Here is a 22,944-nt window from a genome sequence, read left to right on the forward strand (position 1 = left end):
AAAAATGCATTCTGTTGAATTGTACCCATGAGTGTTCTATTTTGAATATTAATCGAAGAAAGAAAGAAAGAAAAACAACATATTCTTACTACTTTCATTCGAAAATTGAGTATGTGTGTATATTTACATTACGAATACAGATGTACATTATTATCAATGTAGTTACTGTATATATACACATTTGATACACATTAATCTTTAATTTCAATCATTTTTTACAAGGACACAATACTCCCCTTTTACACTTTACAACAGATACTTTACAACAGATACTAAAAAAACACACAATAACTATAAAAATAAAAATAAAAATAAATTTACCATTTTCAGAACGCACTTAGTAAATCACACACTGTTTAGAACAGAAACACACAGTGTGACTTACTGAAAGGATCGTGTAAATCTGGGAGGAAACGAACAGTAATTAATTAATTAACTAACTAATATTTCCAAATAATCAATCAATCGAGCTGGAAGATCAGACCCCTTCTCACAGACAAACAGACAGATAGACGGACAGGGAGTATTCCCCTGGCCCCACCTCACATTATTGAACCTATACCCGCATACCCCATGTAATACCCGGAAAACCCATGACACCTGGAATACGCCCGGCTTCATCCCGTTCACACTGACTGGGGGGGGGGAGGGGGGGCAGAGGGCAAGCAAGCAGGGCTCGCATCGTGCGTGATTGTGTTGCATCACCGAGAGAGGAGGAGGGCAGGAGCGGGAGATCATCGACTTGCATCTGTCGATCAGCATTGTTCTCGCTGCTGTAGTCGGGAATCAATTCGCTGCTGCTTTTCGTGTGACATGTTTTAGAACCCCCCCCCCCCTTTTTTTTGGGTACGTGGCTGGACGAAGGAGCGGCGTTGCGTTGTCTGTTTTCCCCCCCGCTCCCCCTCCCCCTCCCTTCATTGACGTGTTGGCACTGCCGTCGGCGTGTTTGGGTAGTTTTTGTTTCGTTTTTTTCGTTTTCTTTTTTTCGTTTTTTGTTGGGTTTGGTTTGTGAGCAGCGGGATTCATTGAGTGGCTGAGGATGACATCTATAGCTACGTACACTCGGAAGCGGAAGAAAGGGACGGGGTTTATCGGTGTTGGAGCTGTCGATTCGAAGCCTGATTTTACTGAGTTGGAGTTTAGTCATGTGGGTTTGGGGGGAGGGGTGAAGAAGTTGGAAGGGTATTCGAGGAGGGGGAAGAAGTCGAAGAAGGGGAAGAAGGAGGAGGGTGGTGAGGAGGGAGGAGAAGGAGGAGAAGAAGGAGGAGGAGAAGCTGTTGTGGACAAAGGCGTTGAGAAGGTTACGAGGACTTACCGGCGTAAAGATGCCGTTGGAAGAAAGCCAGTTGCACGCAGGGCTTTTGCCGCAGCAGTGAAGGTAATTAACTTGTAAGAGTATGTTTTGAATTATGATGTTTTAGCGGGATAGTCGCGGGGTTGAATAATATTTATGAGTGGCATATTATCAAGTTGACCATGTGGTTGTCTTATTGGAAATAATTAAATTTTCGGCTCGATACATAGTGATGAAATCAAGAGAGGTTGTATGATTTCAGGGAGGGTGTGAAGCTCTGCTTAAGGTTGTGGATGATACGGTAGCGGGTCTTGCTCCTCTGAAGTTTGAGCCGCCAGTCGCATTTGTGTAAGTTCGTATTGTAGTCCCTTGTTTCATGTTTTCCTGTTTTCAGGGCAGTGCGACATTGTGAAATAGGGTTTCGTCGCTTTCTTCTCCTTCTCCTTCTCCTTCTTCTTCTTCCTATTGTTATTATTACTATCATCACCATCATCATCGATGTTTCTGTAGTTGCTAGAATAGGGTGCCTTCTATTCTAGGTGTTAGGGCTTTAGTATTCTCTTTACTCCTCAGTTTTACAACGAAGAGTTATTCTTATGGCTCTCTAAGTATGAATGTTAAGAGATTTAGCCTGTGGAAGAAATGGTCGTGTCTTCATCGTCTGCTAGCTTAGGCTTCGGAATGTGGGATTGCACTGATGGATTGCCCGAACGAACTCTTAATGAGTGATGGCTTAGCCGAAACATTGGTTTTTCAGATATAATCCGCTTGAGTATGCAAGGAAACCTTACGAAGAGTATGTGCGAAAATATGGTGCGATTTCTCTGATTCAACTTATTCTTTTGTAGAGATTAGACTTTCGCGCGTATTTTCTGAATGTGATCGTGTCTTGTTTAGCCTGGATTGGCATGAACGGGTTCTATACCCTTCTTTCATGGCCAGATTTTCCCCGGGTATGGAGCTGTATGTGCTCACTCATGTGTAATGTTTGGGATTACAGGGGGTAAGAAAGTAGAGGTTTTGATTGTGAGCACGAGCCCGGGACCCTTTGGGATGACTCAGGTATGATTTCTTTCTCCCGCTCTTTTTCATGTTCCGCGGACATCGTATTAAGGATCGGGTCTACTGCTTTTTGCGGTACTTTCAGACATCCTGATCCGATCATTGTGGATGTGTTAAGACAGGGGTGCCGTTTGGGGATAGCGTGTTTGTTCGCGAATTTCTTCATATAACAAGCGAGGTCAACTATTTTCTCATTTTCCATCGGTATTGTTTTGTCTTCTTCCGTTTCCTATGGATAAATCCATCTTCCAGGTAATATGACTGGATGGTTTTTGGGGTGCAATGCAGATTAAGATTCCAGGAAAAACGCATCCTAAGAGGCCCATTATTGGGTTGAACTGTCCTCGTCGTGAGGTCTGACCCTATTCTAGTCCTCTCAATTTCTCTTACTTCTATTCCGGATGTCTCTAATTATCCATTGCAGTCGAGTGAGCTATTTGGAATTTTATTTTGTTGTGTTTAATATTTCCTTAACAGGTATAACCGATAAACAGACTCTTTCTCTTCCAAGTCCTGAACGATTGAGAATTTTCGTGTTTGTTCTTTCGAGTTTCCGTTCTATATAAGACTGTCCATTGTGAGCAGGTGAGCGGACAAAGGTTATGGGGCTGGGCAAAGGCTCGCTTTGGCACAGCTAGTGCATTTTTCGAACGGTTTTGGGTCTACAGTTATTGTCCCCTTTTGTTTGTGGAGAGTTCCGGCAAGTAAGTAACTTATTCATCCATGGTTTGTGCTATTATGAGCAGTTTTAGTTACTATTTTTCTTCGACTAGTTATTTCTCCCCGTTAGGTGCGGGGCATATTCAGGCCAATTAAAAAGCACAAAACTGATTTTCTTTCTTACCTGTAACGTCAGTACACCCATTTCCTACTAACTGAACATTCTGCCTCTCTGCAATATGTTTTAGTGTGAGGGTTTGAGGATTCGTTTGCAATTGGAAAGAACGCTTACGCTATAAAAGCATATTTTTGCCCAGAATTGTTTGCAGAAGATAATTCATGGTCCTAATTATTATTTTAAAGTTTCAGTAGAAAATGGATTAGAGTGTTATCAAGAACATGTATTGGCCATGTAGTAGGCGTTGGAAATGATAGAGAGTTGGAAATGGGTGCGCTTGCCCTATTGAACCTTACAAACAATTATTCAGGTTAAAGTTTTAATAGATAAAATTTCTGACTTTCAAGTTGCAGCTCGATTGCAAATTACTTAGTCCTTTTACAGGCTGGAGTGGTAAAGAAATCATACAATTATTTTGTTTACACAGCATTTAGTGATCGAGGTACTAAATTCGGTAGTGTGCTTTTGCAGAAGTCGCACCCCAGACAAGTTGACTCCTACTGAAGGTGTTTCAATTACAAATGTTTGTAATGAAGCTCTTCGGGCTGTTATTGGTGTGACAAAACCCCGTGTAATTTTGGGCATAGGTTAGTGCTGCCATTTGTTGAAACTTTTTTGTGAGCATTATGACATTTTGAATTTTATTAAGTAAGTGGTTGCCAATTTGATTGTTTTAGTTTGCCAGCCTTATTGTCTTCACAATGGTAATAGCTAGGGATGTTGAAGTATGGGGCGTTGTGGGTGATGCAATGATGCAAATGCGTAACATTCACTTTAATCATCCTTTCAGTCAAGCTTCTATCCACTTGTTTACAATCCGAGTCCCACAGCAAGTCATATGGATGGGTGAGTGGGGTGGGATGCAGGTGAATATGCGGGTGACAGAATAAAAGAATGTGCTCCTTCTGAAGTTAGAGTGGGGCATATTATACAGCCAAGTCCTTCCAATCTCAAAGCGACCAAAAACTGGGACAAGCTTATTGAAGGCCAACTGCGAGCTTTAGGCGTTAATGTATAGTCTTCCGTGGTCATTTTAGTGGGCATGTGTTTATTAGGGACATGGAAGTGTTGTGGAGCTGTGCAGAGGTTAAGAGATGCTGAAAAGGCATTGACTCAGGTTGAGTAGCAATCCCTCTTGTCAGTACTCATTGACTGTCTACAGTGCCTGCAGCTCCCAAACATGTCCTTTGTGGGTATGTGTCAAGTAGTCGCACTCTTGTTTGCTATGTCTGCCACCTTTAGGCATCTTTGACCCTAGACTAAGTTATTTCGTGTCCAGTGTGAGCATGGAAGAAGAGTGGTAGCTCGAGTCACGGGTTGTGAATGACTGCATGTCATGTAAGTTATTTTTGAATTTTATGTGGTATGGTTTCTATCGAATTTCCTATACGAGCTTCAAATCTAGCTTAAACGCTTTTACTGTAGGAGTGTTGTGGCATTTTGATCTTATCCAGTGACGAAGAGATCATGTGTGACTTGTTGCAGGTACCTATCTGTAAGGGCTTGCATGTACTGCACTCCCTACTCACGGAATATACAAGCTGACTTGGTCCTACCACGGATAGAGTTTCCTATGTCGTGCTTATTTAGAATTGCAAGCCAGATGCATAGTGATTTATTCATGCATTCATTTGATAGCTGCTCAGGGCAGTAGATGTGCAGTCGGACTCAAAGTTGTAACATTGTACCGGAATGACTCAAATCTGATAATCCCCAACCCTCTCAACAGTTCAGGGTTGTACAGTATGTGTGTCGATAACCATCTCAGGGTTGTCCGTGTGATACCCATGAGTTCTAACGTCGTCAGTGAGCCACTTCTTGGTGTGTGCTGCATGTTCATCCTCGAGGTTTCAAAGAGTTTGTAGATAGATTAGATAGATATATGTATTTACTCTGGAACATCTTTCTTTTTATAAATTCTAGAACTGTTTGATATGGCTCATCTTTTCCACCCGAACCCCCACTAATGCAGATGGTGACTTTGGTTTCAACCTTTGGCTGCTTAATGTTAATTGTTTAAACTTCAAATTAGTTTAGGAGTTGTCTTTCCATGAACATGCGCTCAAAGTGTGGGCGAATTTTTCGAAAACCCTCTTGGACATCCTGCAAAAATTAAACATTATTTAATCGAAAAGGTAATTCATGATGGGCCTTATTTGTTCTAACCTTTTGTCAGTTCATTCTCTCCTCATTATTTACTTTAATCAAACAATATTTTTCTATTGTATTACAGCACGTTTTTCGTGGGACTAGACCTGTGGTTGTGTACCAGTTACATAAGTTCACTAGTCTCACCTTCCCTTCAGAGGACTCACTTTGCCCTATTAGCTGCTTTGTTTGCATGCACCCTTGAAAACGATGGTGTGTGCAAAGGGGCAAAAATCCATGGCTTTGGTTGGTAGAAAACTTGGAGACGATTAGGAAATCCTTACACTTAGTGTTGAACATAACTTCAAAAAAAAAGAAAAAAAAAGAGTAAATAAATAAAATCATTCACATGTGAAAATTCGGTCTTCTTTTTGTTTTCTTTTAAATATATATTTCAATTTTTTTTTTTGAGTGCAGGCTTGGAGTTTTAAAATTATTTTGTAATATACATAAAATGCAATCACAAAAAGATTAGGATAATGCTGTATTTTTGGCAAAGGTGGTCACTTAAACTATGGACAAACCTTGGACAAGCATTGTATTAAAAATGTAAAAAATGTAACAAAGAATTGAATGACATTTGGTGTCAGAAGAAGGAGAAAAAAAAAAAAAAAAAAAAAAAAAAAATCTAGAAAAAATCATAAACCAAATTCATTTGTTGCAAGAAATTTGTGAATTATGCAAACTTGGTATTATTTTGGATTCTAAGTTCAACACATGCAATCAAATTTCGCAAAACTTAAACATTTATTGTTCTTGGTTCAATTGCAACTTCTAAAGACTTTGTAGTTAAAAAAAACTTTCATCTAGATTTTCAAAATAAGTATTCGTATGTATTTATGTGCAGTGTCTTATAGTAATTATTTTTTATGATTGATTCTTCTTAGTTTACAATCATTGTGATTGTTCAAGGTTTCTATTATCAACAACTCCAACAAAATGTTTAGTGTGCACTAATTTAATTAAAATAGATGCCACAAGCAATAATTGTGCATCTCTTTATATTAGTAACATTTGAGTTGTTTATAAAATTTTGTACTAGGCCAAGATACACAAGTTTTTAAACATACTGTAGTTTTATGTACATTTTTTACACATATTTTTAAAAAATATTCATATTTTAAACATTGATTTTACATGGTAAATTACCGTGTAAAAAGTTACAGTAATTACTTTTCAAAATAAACATCAATTTAAACATTTACTGAGTAAAACTAGTGTGATTACATTGTTAAATTAATGCTTAATTTTGCACATTGTTTTTTTAAAATTACATAGAATAATTTGCATAAAATTTTGTACTAGGCCAAGATATATATTAAAAGAAATAAATAGAAAAAATGAGCTACTTAATGGCTTGGCAAATGCAAGTGCCCAAAGAAACTACTCCTCATGTAAACTATGAAGTAGCTCATTTTTTTTTTTATTACGTTTGATGATCTTATCTTTATTTCTTTATTTAGGACATTACACCAACTTAAGAATGCAATTGCAAAAGTCGGCATGCTGAAGATTTTAGTAAGAATTAAATTAAAAACAATTAGAATAGAAACATTATCAACCAAGACTTATTTAAGAATTCCTTTTAATATATGGTTGGTTAATTTTGAGTATAATTTTAATTTTTCTAATATTAGAAATTTTAAAGTCAATACATGGTATAATTTATATATTAAAAAAATATTTTAAAATCTTTTTTTAATGATGTATTATTTTATTAAAGAGGCATAACTCTTTCTTTGTGGCTACAATTAAATACCAATGTAACAACCTAGATTGTTTTGGTATTAAAATAAATCTAACTTAAATTTCTTTTGACTATTGTACAAGATAAAATTAATGTGTTGTTGAAGTTGTACAATTATATTTTAGAAAGAAATATAATTTAAATAAAAACTAAAAACTTATTTATTTATTAGTTATCTTTTTTCATCTTCTAAAAAGTATTTACAACTTATGTAGATCAATGCTATTAAAGATTTAGAAGTTATTTTTCCACGCCTTTGCAATATTTCTTCATAAAAGACTTTATTCTACTTTCTTTAGAATACATACATAAAATAGCTAATAGTCTCAAAAACTCTAAGGTTTAAATGATTATTTAAATATATTTAATTTTTTCATAGCTTTATGTAATAAAACCACAAATATGAACTATACTTAAAAAATAGAATGAAAAGTTATTTTAGAAAACTTAATATTGAAAAAAAAAAAAAAAAAAAAAAAAAAACTGCATAATTATTAGATAATATTTTAAAAAAAACAGTTATCATATAATATAATTTTTGCTGTTGGTGTAGCACAATCAATAAATATTACAAGAAAGAAATAAAAAAAAGGAAAAAAAAAAAATCTATTCCTTTGAATACTAAATTTGGAACTATTTTGAGTTTTAATTATTTGAAAAATAAAAAATATGTTTGACTTTGTAGTTAAGATATATGGAAAATATCACTATAAAATTTAAGGTTGCAAATGAGTGAAAACTATAGACAATCTAAAATGCAGATTATTATACATTTTATTTTATTTTATTTTATTTTATATTTTTAAATAATGCTAACAAAGACTGCACATTCATCTAATTATTATGAATAAAATCTAAAAATAACCACATGTTTAAAAAATTAACAAGTTTGTAGAGATGATGCAATAAAATTGATTATCTTGTAGATATTAGTCACATTGATCCAATTTTAAAACCAAAATTTTTGTAAAATAGAGATTTTTTTTTTTTTTTTTTTTTTTTTTTTTAAATTCTTTATCTACTATAATTTTATATCTAAATATTATTTTCACTTAGCCAAGTTATATAATGTTGGTTAATATAAAATAGAGTTAAAAATAATTATAGGTTTTTTGAGACAAATAAATATTTATATTTATTTATATATTACTATAAATAAATATAATAAAAACTATGTTGAAAAAATATTCTATATCATAAATTTTTATAAATAATATATATTGAATGAAGTAGATGCAATTACTACATTAAGTATTAAACATACATATCTTAAGTTTTATAAAGATCATAGACAAGAGATATTATAGCTATTACAAAAGTTTCAAAAATAAATTCTCTAACTTTTAGAAGTTTTTAGAAAATAATTTTAAAAATATAAAAAGATAGATACATTACCAATAATTCATACTATAATTTATTTATATGAATGATGTTATTTTAATATTATAAAATAATAAGATTTAAAAAAGAAATTGATGAGATTTATAAAGTAATTTGAATAAGAAATACAAAGGATTTGTTTTTTGTTGAAAATTCAATTTTATATATAGCTCCATCTATACATGTTTTTAGAATTATTTTTATTAAAAAAAAATTAAATATGAAACTAAAATTCTATAAGGATCTAAATAATTTTTATATATTATTGTGCAGATTTTTTTATTAAATTTAGACGAAATCAATGCTTGTAGGTTGAAAAGTTAAAGATTTTAGACAAATTGAGATTAGGATTTCATAGGATCTTTTATAATTAAGATGTAAGAAAAAAATAAATATCAAATATAGAAGTTTTGAAATTATCATTGTGGCTTTAAAAGATTTTGCATGGTTATATTTATAAAAATATTGTTTTAAAAAAATCCGATTAAAACATTAAAATTGTGTTTATTTTTATAAAATTATATTGCCTTATGATGATTTTCAAAGCAAATTCATTTAATTTAAATAATTAGAAGTACTTTGATTTTTTGTATTTTAAAAATAATAAAATAATATTTTTATATTTATTTTTAATATATATATATTCTTTGAATTTTAACTTTTCTTTTAAATATTTTATTTATATAATTTTTAATAATTACTTATTTATATATTTTTTGTATAAAGTTGTTTCTTTATAGTTACTTTGCATCAACATATAGAAGAAATCTAATTACAATAAATGTTTTGTATAGACACATCCATTTATATATATATATATATATATATATATATATATATATGTGAAATTTTGGTGAAAAGGATTTAATAAGATATTTATTTGGTCACAAAATTGTAAGACTATATTTATTTATTTTCAACATCACAAATAGGTATAAAGTACGAGTGGTAAATTTACTTGTATTTTTCCAATTTTGAGAGTGTACTTAAAAATATAAAATCATCAATGTTAGGAATAAATATGGATTTAGAGTTTTCTTTGTTTAAATTTTTTGGGTGATAGATAGATAGATAAATATTTTGTAAAAACATTGTTTAGTCTTGATTTTCAATACCTATGTAAAATAAAAATATCTAAAATGAATATTTTTATTTAAATCTTAATATTTAAGTTTGATTAAATAAGCCTTATTTGTTTGTTAGAACTTGTGGTAAAGCACTAATTTTTAGTAGATTTATGGCTTATTTTATAAAGTCCCATTTAATAAGGTTTTTGTTTGGAATATATATATATATATATATATATATATATATTAATTTTTTTTTGATAATAGACTACTTTGATAATACTCTATTTTTAATATATTTTTTTATTGACCTTATATTATAATACTTTTAAAATTTATAGCTTGATAAAATAATTTTTTTAATTGCATTGCAATAATGAGAAGTACATTTATAAAAACTATTTGTCATAGTTTTTGTTTTTGTTTTTATTTTTATTTTTATAAATTAAAATAGTTTGTAGATACATTAAATGCTTTTGGAATATATATATTTTTCCATTCCATTATTTATCCCACAAAATTCATCAAATATTGTATTGTGCCTACCTTATGCTAATTAAAATTAAAAGTTTTATTAACTTTGAATAAAGAGAAAACATAATTGTATCATTAGATAGATTAAAGATATTGGCACAAGTAATAAATAAGAGCAATATTGAGCAAAGATCTATTCTTTATTTGAGTTTTAATTATTTATGATAGTTGAGTTTAAGCTTCATTTATTTATTCTTGTTATTATCTCTAAACAATATACAATTTGAATACAAAATCAAACAACAATTTTCTTTCTGTTAGAACAAGAGCAATTATTTCTAAGAACACCATTCTTAATTATTGATTGACCTCAAAAATTATCAACAAAAGATGTTGTTTAGCTTATAATTTTAGAACAATTATCTCGCTTTATTTGGTTAAAAATGAGTAATTGTAGGTTTTTATGTCCTGTCTAACTTTCAATGTAAGTAAGTACTACTAGTTTAGTTTAGTTTTTTTTTTCTTTCTTTAAATATATATACATATAAGTACCATTATTTACACAAATATATTAGACAGTATTGCTGTTATTTTTTAATAGTAACTATCTGTATTACTTGATTTAAAAAAAATTCAAGTACATGATTTCATATTTAATTATTATTATTTTTACTGAGACAAACTTTTAGTATTGGGATAAACCTTTCATTATAAAATTAAAATTCTTTAATACCCATTTTAAAATAAAATAATCAATGATTTGAACCAAATTTCATGGTTTTTCTTGTGTCCTTTATGTATAATATTGTGTTTTGAATAGCTATCATAATTATTTCCAAGTTGTTGAAGATTGAGATGCAATTGTAGGACTTATCAGATATTTGTTTATTTTTTTTATTTTTTCAAATATACAAGATCAATTTCTGAATAAAATGTTTAAGTAATGATTTTAAATAATGGTTAAATTCTGAATGTGTGATTTTACATTTAGTTTGTGAAAAGATTGGATGGTAAATCCATCACAACTCTATTTGATGTGGATTGCCAACCATCGAAACTGAAAAACAGAAGCAAATATAAAATGAATCATTTATTTCAAAAATTAGATCTTACTAATTCCTAAAGTAACTACATAACTTCTGCCATGCACATATCAAAATGATACTAGAATGACATTTAAGTTATTTAAAATCACAATTCGTCAATATTCCGAGTCCATCTCATATTAATATTACCCTATCGCCGTGTAACTAAATAAATGTTGATAAAATCCATGTCTTTATACTATAAAATCTAAAATTCATGAATTTTGAAAATGAAAATTATTCAATGTATTCACTTGGGATTAATATCATATTTTCAAAATTAATTAGTGTAAAGATAATTAGGGTTTGAGAAAATGCATCAAGACCAGGATCGTCGTCGTCGTCGAGCAAGCACAAGCATACGGGGTATAGGGCTTTGAGCCTCAACAGATCGATCACACCACAGACCTCCAGTCTCGTCATTTTCCTGAGACGAACCAATTTCTAGCTTGTCACCGATATTATCGCAGTTGGGTGCCCCTCGAAGTTGCGTTGTGATTCGGGAAGGAGTAATTCAAGAGATATAAGTAGCGAGGTTCATTTTGTTGTTTTTCTGGTTTTGTTTTGGAAGACGATACAAATGGGTGTTGCAATGGAACTAGGAGAGGAGGTGGTGCTGCTGTATGACGGAGGCAAGGTTGGGGTCACTCGCTTTTCGGAGGCGCTTGTACCGGAAGCATCTCCTCCGCTGCAGCGTGTGTAAGTTTCTGGAAGTCAATTGTGTGTTTCGATCTGTTTCGTAGTGGGAACTTGCAATGCGGACACGTTTTTGTGTGATTCGATTCAATCACTGTGTGTTGTTGGACTTTGTTTTTTTGTTTTTTTTTTCGTATAAGTTCTGGCAGTTTGAAGTTGTTAGGGTTATCCAACTATTTCCAATCGCAGGAATTTAATTACCCTGTCTGAATGTATTAAGTTTTTATGGGGTTTGGCATTTGCTGGGCGTTTTGTTTGCATATTGGTTGAAACTGTCGTTGAGAGAGTTGGGTATCTTTCATGTGTAAGTCTGTGATTTGGATTTACTGACGATCGATGAATCTCAGGCATTTCATGAAATGTTACAGATTAAATTTTCTCTGTTACTTTATTGTCCTACATTCGGTAGTGGTAGAAATTTTTTATGAGAACTTTAGGGCCTAGGCACTGCGAAGAGGGATTTCTGTGATTTTAATTTGGGTAGCTTTTTCTATGCCATGGCGGCAATAGTTTTGCGAGTTTATTTTCTTCTTCATTGGTCTGCAAGTGATACACTTGCAGTTTATGTTCATTGCTGCAAGCTGTGTGTCACTCTGATATAACAGTGCTAGCTCTTTTCATCATGTGCAGCGTATGCAATCTTCCCTGGAAAGATCCCAACGGAGAAGTGTTAACTAAGAGTGAGGTTGTTAACTTCAAAGATAACGCTGGCTTGACTAAGGTGCTTCTATCTTTGCTTCACTTTGTTCTTAACCTCCTACATCTCTTTTAAAACAATAATTTTTAATGAAAGTTTATCACAATTGAATTTGGTTTCCCAATGTAATGACTGTGTTTGGTAGTTAATTTGCGAGGGAATTGTGCAGGTATCCTTGATCGTCTTTCGTCAAGAAGTCACTTCATCCGCTTGTGGACGTGTTGTGCACGATCTTTTCGAGTATCTGCTATCAAATGCCCCGATCCAATCACCCGGCTTCAGCCTCGTAGTTCCAGCTATTTCACGAATGCCAGGGTCAGTTCTGAACATGGACACAGGTAACAATGCAAACATTTACGCAGCTTTTTTTAACAGAACTTCAGAAGGCTCTGGCAACCTGGACGGTCTGCCGAAGCTACCCTCAACATTTGCTGTGCGAGATGGGTTCCTGGCATACGTGTTTCACTATGTGCATGCTACGCAATTGCCAACCTTAGTGTTGGTAAGTCCAAGTACTGAAGGGGTAACTGCTCAAAAGAATGAATCCAACGAGGTAAGTGAGTCGACTGTAAGCCGTTCATGAGTGCTGTGTTAAGATGCAATAGGTACTATTTTGGAAACTGGAATGCTTAGAATTCAAATTCTGCACAGCTATGTCTAATAAGTTGATTGACCTTGTCGCGATCCCCACCTGCTAGGTCGGATGCTTATCATGCTTCCTGGTCGTATGCTCCAGTGCTGTTTTTTGCTCAGTGGATCGTTTTTTGATTGGGATTTTGTAGGTGCTACTCGCTCTTGGTGATGTTGTTGGAAGACAAATCGGACTCACGTGTTCGAAGCAAGAACTGAACCATGTCACTAGTTTAATACCCTTGGCGAGTAGTATGGAAGACGACTGGCGCAGGTTGTATATTTAAATCATGCAGATATAGGTGGAGAGACGTTTGTATTTTGCTTCTTGGAAATATAATCAGAAAGTGGTTCAGGCAAACATTTGAAGCATGCAATTGTTGAAGAATGTCTACCTGACGGCGAGCATCATCAAATGAAAAGCAGGCTGGAAAGGAAAGAGGTCATGCATCTTCTCGCACACCTACTTAAGCCTCTTCCCAATTGCTTCATATCAGCAACCTGTTTGTTTTCCTATCGATATAAAATTTTCAATGATCAGACTGATCCGAAGCAGAACGTTGTCCTTTTCTTCGGCCATAGACAGTATCACCACGCCGTCACTACCGGGGCCAAGTTGGTCTGTATCGATGAAAGCAGGGTTGACGAGAGGAGAGAAAGTACTTGAACCTCTTATTGTGCTTATAGCTGATGGTCAAAATGGGTTCTAAACCTTGGATTCCTCAATGTTTCTCGTCGAGTGAACATGCCTTGATCTTCAGGTTGAAACCGAAGCCTTCTCCTTTTATTCTTAGCCCTCGCTTGATACTTGTCATATTTCGAAGCCTCTATTTGTACAGAGCCTGATCGATTTTGCGAGGTCTCATTACATACCAAGGAATTGTGACTGTAAATAATTCATAGATTCTTAAGTTGGGATTTTTTCGCGTTTGGTTTTGACTCTCAGATTGATTGGCAAAAGTGGAGAGATTATTCAGGAGAAGGACAATCTGGACCGTATCTTTGCGAAGCTAGAGGATCCTACTCATGGATTTGTTCAACATTCTTGCTCTGAACCTCGCATCATGCACTTATGGTGCTTCAGAGTCATACCAGTCTTTGACACGCTTGTCAGAACCTGTTCACTGACAACTCCATGTACTTCTAAAAATACCGATATCATTCTTCCAAACTAGTGCTTCACTTTTTTCATTCCACAGTAGTTGGTGGGTGGTATAATACGGGGTTTCGAACATGGCCTTTTTGGGTGATATTTCACCCATGATGCAAGATTGAAGTGTCCTGTGGTATTTCAAAATACCACTTAATATGTCCCCAATGAATTTGAAATTGAAATATCAAAAATGAGGTGGGTCAAATATCAAAAACCACTTTGTTTGTTTTGTCTCAGCTCTCCTCTTTTTGACTCCATACAAGGGATAATGAAATTTGAATTAGGGGGTAATATCAAGGGTGATAAAGTTTGAACAATGATATTTTGGATTCGATATTATGAATGGTACTGGAAATAGCAGGTGCAGCAAAAGTGCCATGTTTGAAATCTTCTAATAGGAATGTTTTTAGCAAGGACATCATCAAATAAAAAACTTCCACATGTGTTTCTCAATGAACTTTTTCAAGGGATGATAAAGAATAAATTATTCTAACAAAAAAAAAAAAAAAAAAAAAAACCATTGCAAGGAGACAGAATGTTGCAAAGCAATCTCCTCTCATGTTATCTAGTGAATAGAAAAAAGAAACTACTTTTATGAACAATTTGGTGGATATTAGATGTATGTTCTATACTTTGTGTACGATGAGGCATTGCTTGAAAAGAGATCTTCATTAAGCAATTTGGATTTTTATTTTTATTTTTTGTTCTTTTCTACACTCCTTGCCTTTATTAAGTTGCAAAGTTGACTAATTGATTAGTAGTAGGATTTTAAGATTATCCATATGGTCTTATAACTTTTTAGATTTTACATAATGATCCATAAGATATGAAAAGAGAGACCATTTTTCTTTATGAATTTGTTTTAAGATTTTTTAAGCATTTTTTTTTCTCCTTGTTTGTCCATAAGTAATAGAAAAGTTTTGAAGGATATTCAAAAGAATATATAGAAGAAATCCATCTATTGCAATCTTCAAGCCTTTCAAATCATTGTAACATATATTGTATATTAGCATCATATTTGATATACATGTCATTAATAATTATTCTATTATCAATTAGTTTTTAAATTTTTTTAATATATATTTTCAAAATTAATATGAACTTGTTTTCTTTCAATGAGCTATAAAAAAAAAACTTGTCTTTTTGAATGTTGAGTATTCTCAAAGGAGTCATGCCACTTCAATCTTTTGTGCTATTGCTTCTGATAATTCATTGTTCTCTATGTAGACTTATAAATAATGCATTCTTTAGCATTATAGGCTTTTATTCCTACGTATAATATATTTTCCAATCCTTCATTATAAATCTGCCATAAATGATAAATTATACTTTACTAATATTATTACTAATTTTAGTATTATATATACTTACTTTAAAAAAATTGGTGAAAAGTATTTCAAGAATAGATAGGAATAGTATGAAATTATATGTATAAGTATATATGTATATATAATACAAATAGAATATGTGAATGTGTGTACATGCATGTATGTGAACATGTGTAAGATTGTTGAAATAAAAAGTGATTTTATTTATAAAAAAGTGTATATAAACAAATATCTCTTTGGACGTAAGCATAAACTATAAACTATATTAGAAATATTTGCAAATAATAATGATTTTTTTTCTATTTTAGACATATATTGTAATTGTGCTATACATAAAATGTAAAAAATTAAAGTTTTGTCACAATCATATTCTTGACTTCAGTTATTAGAAGAGGTAGAATTGACATGTAAAACAAACTTGAAGGAATGAAAATTATATTTTGAATATAGATTGATTTCCATAATAGCTTTTTTGCAAATATAGGCTTATGTTAGCAAAAATAAAATAATAACATGAACTTTGAAACTCAAAATTTGCCAAATTTGCAATTAACATAGTAATAATATCTCCATACAAAACCAACTCGTCAAACACATCTCCAATTTGCCGCCAACTGTTATTCTAACATCATGAGTCATACAAACTCAAGAAAAACACTATTAACCTTTCAAAGATGCAAGAAGGGTTACAACCCAGTTTGAAGAAAAGATGTCACACCTCAAAGAGAGAGACACACATTGAAAACAGCATTTGGATTGAGAGCCGTGACCGTAGCATAGGATGAGATGACAAGGAATTCGGTCTCATTGCTGTACAGGTAGCACAGCATGGCAAATAGCTACACAAAAAAAAAATCCATTTGTTGTGATACCATGAAGTGGTAACAATCAGAGCGCAACGCTGCAATTCACAAGCTCTCGGACACTCACCCCAGAAGAAAATGTAACGGAAAATGAAGTAACACGATCAGAGTCTGCTTGAAAGCGGCCCTTCCAATGCTAGTCTCATCCATATCTTTAGCTCTTCTCCTCCAAAGGACAGGTGAGAAAGTAATAGGTGAGAGGACAGTAAAAATCCGCGACTGATCTCAAAGGGAATGCAAGTTTTCCTCCCTGACAACCAAAAGCAGCTGATTGACTGATAGAAAGCGCTGCAGTGGCGGTACAAGACCACATGTATATCCCAAATGCTGGAAGATCACGAATGATTTATACGCTTCCAAGACTGTAGGCTCGTCTCTCATCGATCTATCAATGATCAGAAATCAGTTCATTTGCTACATAAAAAAATAAAAATAAAAAAAATAAAAAAAGGGTGAAAATTCACATCTACTACCTGCACCTTTCTACCTTTCAACCACATGCTTTGGATGGTTCTGCTCATCGGCGTCGTTTGCTTCATCTTGCAGATTGAGTAGCAGCGAATGGCCTACTTTCAGGCTTGTGACGCGCACCGGCTTGCCGTTCATTCCCTCTGCGAGAAGAAGAAGAAAAACAATTTGAGTGTTCAATGCTCAAGGAGTTGCAGCAGCTGGCTACCAGAATATGGCTTCCCATCATTCCATTGTTCAGTGCGATGATATGGGTGGTTGCAAAAGGAAACGTACCTCCAGGAGTCACAAGACACACATTCTCTGAATTCTGCAACAAGACGCTGTGCCGTTGTCCCTCCACTTCCACTTCCACAAGCAGCAGCGGCCTTTGCTCAATTTTCACCCGCCCCACTAAGACTGTCCGAGATCGTCCCTGTGCGTCCACCACCAGCACTTGACTGCCGGTGTGAAGCTCAGACAGGTAGGAAGTGACGCCTCCGGCCATGCCAACATATGCGTGTACTGGGCCCTGCATTGGAACGAGAAAAGTGCGTCAACAGCCGACCAAACAAAGAAATCTAGTATATTGATGAAGATCCAAGGCGAGGAGGGGTAGACTTACAGCGTTTACGCGAAAGGGACGGGAAGCGGTGGGGTCGATGTCTGAGCACTCTGAGTGCACCAAGAAGAGCGCTCTCGCAAATGAACCAACCTGCAAAAGTGGACAAAGCAGAATTCGTGACACAGTTCGAAAGCTCAAAAACCTACGATGCGAAGTCGTTGGGAATTTCAGGGTTGACGAAAGAGGAAGGACATGGGTTTAAGCAAGCTTACCAAGAGACCTTCTCCGGGTTGCAAGAGGTGGCAAAGATCAACAGTGACACGGTCTCCAAGCCCCACCGGCTCCACTGCCGTGACCATGGCGTTTACCATCCTCACGCCCATGGTGGTCTCTTCCCTCTTTTTCAAATACGTCCCAAGTTGATAGATCTGCGAAGGGTCGTCTGTATGTAGAACAACGCCGTCTGTGCCCTTGCCGAGGGCCTCCAGATAAGTCCGGGCATCGCTGGTGCTGTTCACCACGGCGTACAGAGCTGTACTACTGTTCAAAAATGCTGCAACCATCCTCTCTGCCGCCGCAACCTGCATCAATAAACACCCGCAACACAAACTTGAGACTCAACATCTCCCTTACCACGCCACGTTCCAACAGCAGCATATTAATTGTGCGAAGACGCGCGAATTCTGAGCTGATAGACTTTATCACAAGAGATTATGATTCCGACCTGTGAATCGAGGGCACTCATGACCACAACTTCAGCCCGGCCCATCAAAGAAGGAAGGTAATCAATCTGCTCGCCGGACGCAAACTCATGGCCCAATGCTGCCACTTGCCGATTGTGGGAATCCACGATCTGGCCGCCGTCCAGGTATAATGGCCGAATTTTTGCAAGCACTGTCAAACCAAGCAATCGACGCTGTTGGAGGAATTCGCAACGACAGGGTTTTTTCTTCAAAAGAAAAGAAAAATGAAAAGAAAAGAAAACGACATGAAATGATGCAAATGGGTGAAGGAGCATACAAATCCAGTCGTCGGCGAGGTCTTTTGTATCAATTGTGAAGACAAAAGTCGTCCAGCCTGTCTCAACGGCGGCCATCATGACATCCTTGCTGCTCGTCCACACCCAAACGGACTTAGCAGCCTTCTCCCGTGAGCCGATCCGGCCGCTTGCCACTCTGTCCACCGACATCGACCTCGAGAAGGGATTTGTTTTAGGCACACACGTCTGCACCGTGAGAGCCTTCGAAACCGGCAAGCTGCTGCTATGGGGCAACCTAGGGGTTTTGGCCTCCTCCAGCCTCCTGTCCCTGGAGTACAGGGGCTCATGGTGATGAGAATCGCCAATGTTCCTGCTGCGCGGAATTTCGAAGATTGGCTCATCGACTGTAGTAGATAGTCTCAAGTCGTGGTTGGCCACGACTAAGGGTTCATCGATTCGGTTCCGGTCGAATTCGAAGCTAGGACGGCTCCGTGTGGTGCCAGTTGAGGCTATGGAGTCTTGCCGCCTCCACGACAATGGTCCCCCTCCTTGCATCAGGTCCTTCAGGTCCTGATTGTAGGTTGTGGACGACATTGACGATCCTCTTAGCGAGGAATTGAAGGAGGAGTGCTTCGACAAGCTGGAGCCTGGTGCCGCAATAGCAAACTGGCGAACGTAGTCCACACCTCCCGAGTTACGGACGCGCGTGACGAAACACGTCAGGTTGTCGATAAAATACTTCCTATCTTGCTTCATTTTTCTGAGGATACCATGGCCGTGGATTCACTCAGCTTAACAGACTTTATGATATTCACAAGCCATGGCCGGCAATCAAGCAACCTTGAAAAAAGGGAAAGCGCTGGAAAGGGAGCAGGATGATTTCATCATACCTATCAAGAACGACATGATGAGCCCCGAATTTTTTGGCTTCTTCAACGACGATCATCTTTGGGTGAAGCCCTGGCTTCACATCTATCACTATCTGCACCTGGGCCTTCTCGCAACACTCCTTGAGATCCTCGATATTTAACAACGCAAGACGCTTGCTGGAAAGCTCGTTTTCCAAGATCCTCCTATTGGCTCCGAGCCATGAATTCTCGTCCAGGCGGCATTTGTATCCCACTGTTGCGGAAAACGTCCACGCTTAACATCAGTGTGCCTCGTAACCTGCGACTGCGCTGACCAATCTCGCACACAACGGACTGGAAAATAAAACGCTAGTTCATAACCCTAAACCCTTGCACCGACAAAGCTGCGACCGAACACCTGAATACTTTAAACCTTCACAACAAGAATCAATCCCAAGCACCTCGTCTTGTGTCTAATTTCTCTAACCTTGCGAGACATAATTCCAGCGTGTGACCCCAATAAATTCCATCGTCTCGAAGAACTTGAACACATCACCGCGCTCTGCGAAAAATGCTAATAGAAGCCGCTAATTCTAATCACAGCTACCTTCACGAAGCGCTGTGGATTACATCTAGGAGATAAAGAGCAACTTACTGGGATTAAGGACGTGAGAAAGAATGCCCACGATACAAACCGTATCGCCTGGCCGAACCGCATTCATGAACGCCCAATTCAGAGCCTGTGTAGAGATATCCTTGTTGACATCCAACGCGACCAACACTACTCCCGGATGCATCTCCTGTTGTGGTCTCGGTTCCGACGCGCCGTCTTCCATCATCACCTCCGCCTCCATCTCCGCCATAAAATTTCAACCGCTACAACTAGCAAACCATTCACTCTCTCCCTGACCCTTCGAAACTGTGCGTCGCCGTCGTCTGCGTGGAAACCAAAGTTTCCTTCGCGCTCCGCGGCTGGTTACTTCTCATCCTGATCGGGATAACAAGGAGACATCCTTGCAAGTCTCGCTCCCCCCGAATTCGATCCCTCCCATTCCTACACCCACCGCGACAACGAGTCACAACAATGCCTGAAAATTAGCGTAATGGTACGAGGATTCCCCTTCTACCGACAACACGGATTTGCAACACAACAGTCCTGACTAACGAAAACCTGGATGCGACTCAAAGGTTGCGGGAGGCATCGGGAAACATCGCCTGTTCATTCGGGGCGGTTGCAAGGAACCAGCTCCTTCCCCCAGGACAAGCACCTTTTCACGTTCGGAGAGTTCGGCGCTGAGCGCGCAATACAAGGGTACCTTTTGATATGGGAAGCTCCAGATCCCGCCGGACTAGCTACTGCTGGCACCGCTGAGTCCTTTCTGGGAGCACACAATCAACCAGCGCGTGGGCAAGCCTTCCTCGACCAGGAAAAAGGATTACTCCTCGGCGTTAAGAATTTAGAATTGAAAATAATGCGTGCACATGAGGTGACTTGGTCAATCGCGAAGCGAGCTATGCTGCTTGACAATCCAATAGCGATCATCTCGTGTCTCTTTTGCTAGCGGCGCGCATTTGAAGGTGGAAACAATAATAATACAACAACAATAATAAACTATTGCTACAAGAATGTCCCCAGACAATCAAACTGGAGAGTTGCAGTGGCTTGACCCCCAAGGGAGCTGCAGTTCCTTGTCTCTTCGTCGACTGGGATAGCAAAATCAGAAACCAATCGGAATCCAATTAGTTTTGCCTCCTCAACGAAATCTTCGGTCATTGATTAATTAATCCCCGGACGCTCAATGATTGGCGGTACAGACCGCTAATGAAGCTAGACTACACCATTCGAGACCTGACTCTTGGCCCTCGATAAGATCACGTCCCCTACACCCGCGGCTCGATATGACAGAAACGTAGCTTTTCAGTTCGGTCGGTACACCCACATCCAAACCAACAGTCGTCGTGAACAGTGCTCATAGAGAGGAATGCCACTCGAGAGCCACATACTGAAGCGCGAGAAGGAAGAAGAAGAAGCGGGACCCGATGATGGAACCACAGCATCTCCGATTACCCAATAGCGTGGTGCCCCTTCAAGTCAGGGGCTGCGTCGACGCAATTAGGAAAAGCCACGGAACAATTGTAGTGCAACCCCCCTAAGGGCACAACGGCATCTTTCCTGTTTGTGCTTGCTTGCCTGCTGGGTGGGGATCTCTGAGCTCGGAGCGCCCCTTCCACTGCCTCACTCGCCCCACTTTTCCCCCTTCCTCCATCGCTCCAATCTTGTCCGGCATATCCATCACATATGCCTACCTCCGCAAGGAAACCTCCCCCCTGAATAAAGAAAATAAATCTCTCGGTTGCCACTAAATATGGCGCAGCCTCAATGAATTCCTGTGCCCATTTCACTGCTTAATTTGGCTTCCCTACGGCTGCGGTGGCAACCGCAGCAAATTAGAGAGTGTACCGAGTTCATCGCTTCCTCTTCTTCCATTTCCTTCCTTATTCCCGCACAATCGAATCTTGCAAATATGGGTGGGTGGTGGGGTGCCATTGCCACGTTGCTAGCGCCTCCGGAAACAGTTGAGATTCATCTTCTGTTGCATGTGGTGTCTCAACCTGCGCCAAAACATGGGCCGATGCTTTGTACTACTCTCTCCCCCTTTTCCTTCTTATTCTTATGCTTCTTTGCTTTTTTTGGTATCTTTTGATGCTTACTGCATCAAAAGATAAAATGTTTTGCAAAAGCACACCTGATCCCTTAAACCATGTTTTTGTCTTGCAATCCAATGCCACATTGAAAAATAAAAATAATCAGTTATTTATTATTACAAGGATGAGGTGTTGTTCCTCTCCTTATATCTATATGAAAGTGTTTGCCTTTGCTATCCATGGTCTACTATGAAAAATTATTTCTTTTGTTTAAGTTTATTACACTTGATGTTTTCCTTTAGAGCTTTTATACATGCAAAAGAAGGGTCATCTTTTGCTATATATGCTATGTTGATTTTTCATGGTGGAAAGATATCAATTGGTATTTTTAGCTAGTATCAAGATTTCAAGGATGTTTTTGAAAAGAAGAAAGCAAATATTCTCTTTGTAATAAGTTGGATTATTATAGGCGTGAATCATTTTTTTTTAAACAAATCAATTTAGTTGCATAGCAATTACACCTACTAAAGTCTGTATAAAGATCCATTTTGTGCTCCATGTGTCTTTTCTTGAGCCATTCAAGATAGTGGATATACTAAAAAGAAGTCAGATGTCATATCTTCTATAAGCAATTAATAATAATCAAGAATTTGAAATAGAAGAGGTAGCACTAAAATAGACTAGAATGCATCATAAATTAGTAATAATATGATGTAATAAATGTACATGAAGACCATTCAATTTTTTAGTGCAATTATTAAGCTATTATAATTTTTATCAATATAAGATTATTGCTCCTTGTGGGACTCTCTCTTAAAAGAAGGAATTATGTTATGGACATAGTGACACTTAGAAACTTGTTTTGCAAGTTAGATACATATCTTGCAAGTTGGACATGTATTAAATGCCATATAAAGTGTTGTCATGTTGTTTCTTAATTAGATAGTATATATAAAGATAATAACAAGGTCTTTTTTAACTATTATCAATTTCTATC

General features: G+C 36.6%; 3 protein-coding genes and 1 long non-coding RNA gene across 8 annotated transcripts; 3 read left to right on the forward strand and 1 right to left on the reverse strand.

The window, feature by feature from the left end:
- The first annotated feature begins 711 nt into the window (after positions 1-711).
- Positions 712-5,136, forward strand: LOC112292826 (uncharacterized). Of its 2 annotated transcripts, XM_024541675.3 has the most exons (11): positions 712-1,378; positions 1,557-1,642; positions 2,052-2,107; positions 2,295-2,356; positions 2,475-2,534; positions 2,645-2,710; positions 2,942-3,060; positions 3,666-3,781; positions 4,061-4,311; positions 4,474-4,532; positions 4,680-4,940. In XM_024541675.3, the coding sequence occupies exons 1-9, from the start codon at positions 1,040-1,042 to the stop codon at positions 4,210-4,212; spliced, it is 1,056 nt and encodes a 351-aa protein (XP_024397443.1). In that variant the 5' UTR covers positions 712-1,039; the 3' UTR covers positions 4,213-4,311; positions 4,474-4,532; positions 4,680-4,940. The 2 variants fall into 2 exon arrangements, with proteins under 2 accessions (XP_024397443.1, XP_024397440.1); XM_024541672.3 differs by lacking the exon at positions 4,474-4,532 and having other exon boundaries at positions 4,680-5,136.
- Positions 5,137-11,504: 6,368 nt separating this feature from the next.
- Positions 11,505-13,479, forward strand: LOC112292060 (uncharacterized). The gene is made up of 4 exons (XM_024540168.3): positions 11,505-11,794; positions 12,422-12,512; positions 12,658-13,041; positions 13,271-13,479. The coding sequence occupies exons 1-4, from the start codon at positions 11,676-11,678 to the stop codon at positions 13,403-13,405; spliced, it is 729 nt and encodes a 242-aa protein (XP_024395936.1). The 5' UTR covers positions 11,505-11,675; the 3' UTR covers positions 13,406-13,479.
- Position 13,480: 1 nt separating this feature from the next.
- Positions 13,481-14,507, forward strand: LOC141046298 (uncharacterized). The gene is made up of 2 exons (XR_012219130.2): positions 13,481-13,879; positions 14,065-14,507. It is a non-coding gene; the product is annotated as an uncharacterized LOC141046298 (long non-coding RNA).
- Positions 14,508-16,396: 1,889 nt separating this feature from the next.
- Positions 16,397-20,952, reverse strand: LOC112292584 (uncharacterized). 4 transcript variants are annotated; one of them, XM_024541203.3, is made up of 9 exons: positions 20,618-20,952; positions 19,957-20,355; positions 19,344-19,575; positions 18,495-19,213; positions 18,199-18,368; positions 17,747-18,055; positions 17,535-17,624; positions 17,207-17,441; positions 16,397-17,073 (listed from the first exon to the last, which is right to left on the reverse strand). In XM_024541203.3, exons 2-9 carry the CDS (start codon positions 20,162-20,164, stop codon positions 16,946-16,948), a joined length of 2,091 nt encoding a protein of 696 aa, XP_024396971.1. In that variant the 5' UTR covers positions 20,165-20,355; positions 20,618-20,952; the 3' UTR covers positions 16,397-16,945. The 4 variants fall into 4 exon arrangements, with proteins under 4 accessions (XP_024396971.1, XP_024396972.1, XP_024396970.1 ...); XM_024541204.3 differs by having other exon boundaries at positions 20,570-20,762; XM_024541202.3 differs by having other exon boundaries at positions 20,473-20,731.
- Between the last annotated feature and the right edge of the window lie 1,992 nt (positions 20,953-22,944).

Source organism: Physcomitrium patens, chromosome 15 (genome assembly GCF_059467195.1).
Source record: "Physcomitrium patens ecotype Gransden chromosome 15, ASM5946719v1, whole genome shotgun sequence".
Taxonomy (NCBI): domain Eukaryota; kingdom Viridiplantae; phylum Streptophyta; class Bryopsida; order Funariales; family Funariaceae; genus Physcomitrium; species Physcomitrium patens.

Bases quoted from the DNA above. Each gene is read 5' to 3' on its own strand.
- LOC112292826 (XM_024541672.3), top strand. From the start codon at position 1,040: ATGACATCTATAGCTACGTACACTCGGAAGCGGAAGAAAGGGACGGGG. The intron at 1,379-1,556 runs GTAATTAACTTG...GTATGATTTCAG, and splicing joins CTTTTGCCGCAGCAGTGAAG to GGAGGGTGTGAAGCTCTGCT. The intron at 2,357-2,474 runs GTATGATTTCTT...GGATGTGTTAAG, and splicing joins GACCCTTTGGGATGACTCAG to ACAGGGGTGCCGTTTGGGGA.
- LOC112292060 (XM_024540168.3), top strand. From the start codon at position 11,676: ATGGGTGTTGCAATGGAACTAGGAGAGGAGGTGGTGCTGCTGTATGAC. The intron at 12,513-12,657 runs GTGCTTCTATCT...GGAATTGTGCAG, and splicing joins ATAACGCTGGCTTGACTAAG to GTATCCTTGATCGTCTTTCG. The intron at 13,042-13,270 runs GTAAGTGAGTCG...GGGATTTTGTAG, and splicing joins AAAAGAATGAATCCAACGAG to GTGCTACTCGCTCTTGGTGA.
- LOC112292584 (XM_024541203.3), bottom strand. From the start codon at position 20,164: ATGGCGGAGATGGAGGCGGAGGTGATGATGGAAGACGGCGCGTCGGAA. The intron at 19,214-19,343 runs GTATGATGAAAT...TGGTATCCTCAG, and splicing joins CATCATGTCGTTCTTGATAG to AAAAATGAAGCAAGATAGGA. The intron at 18,369-18,494 runs GTATGCTCCTTC...TTGGTTTGACAG, and splicing joins CCTCGCCGACGACTGGATTT to TGCTTGCAAAAATTCGGCCA.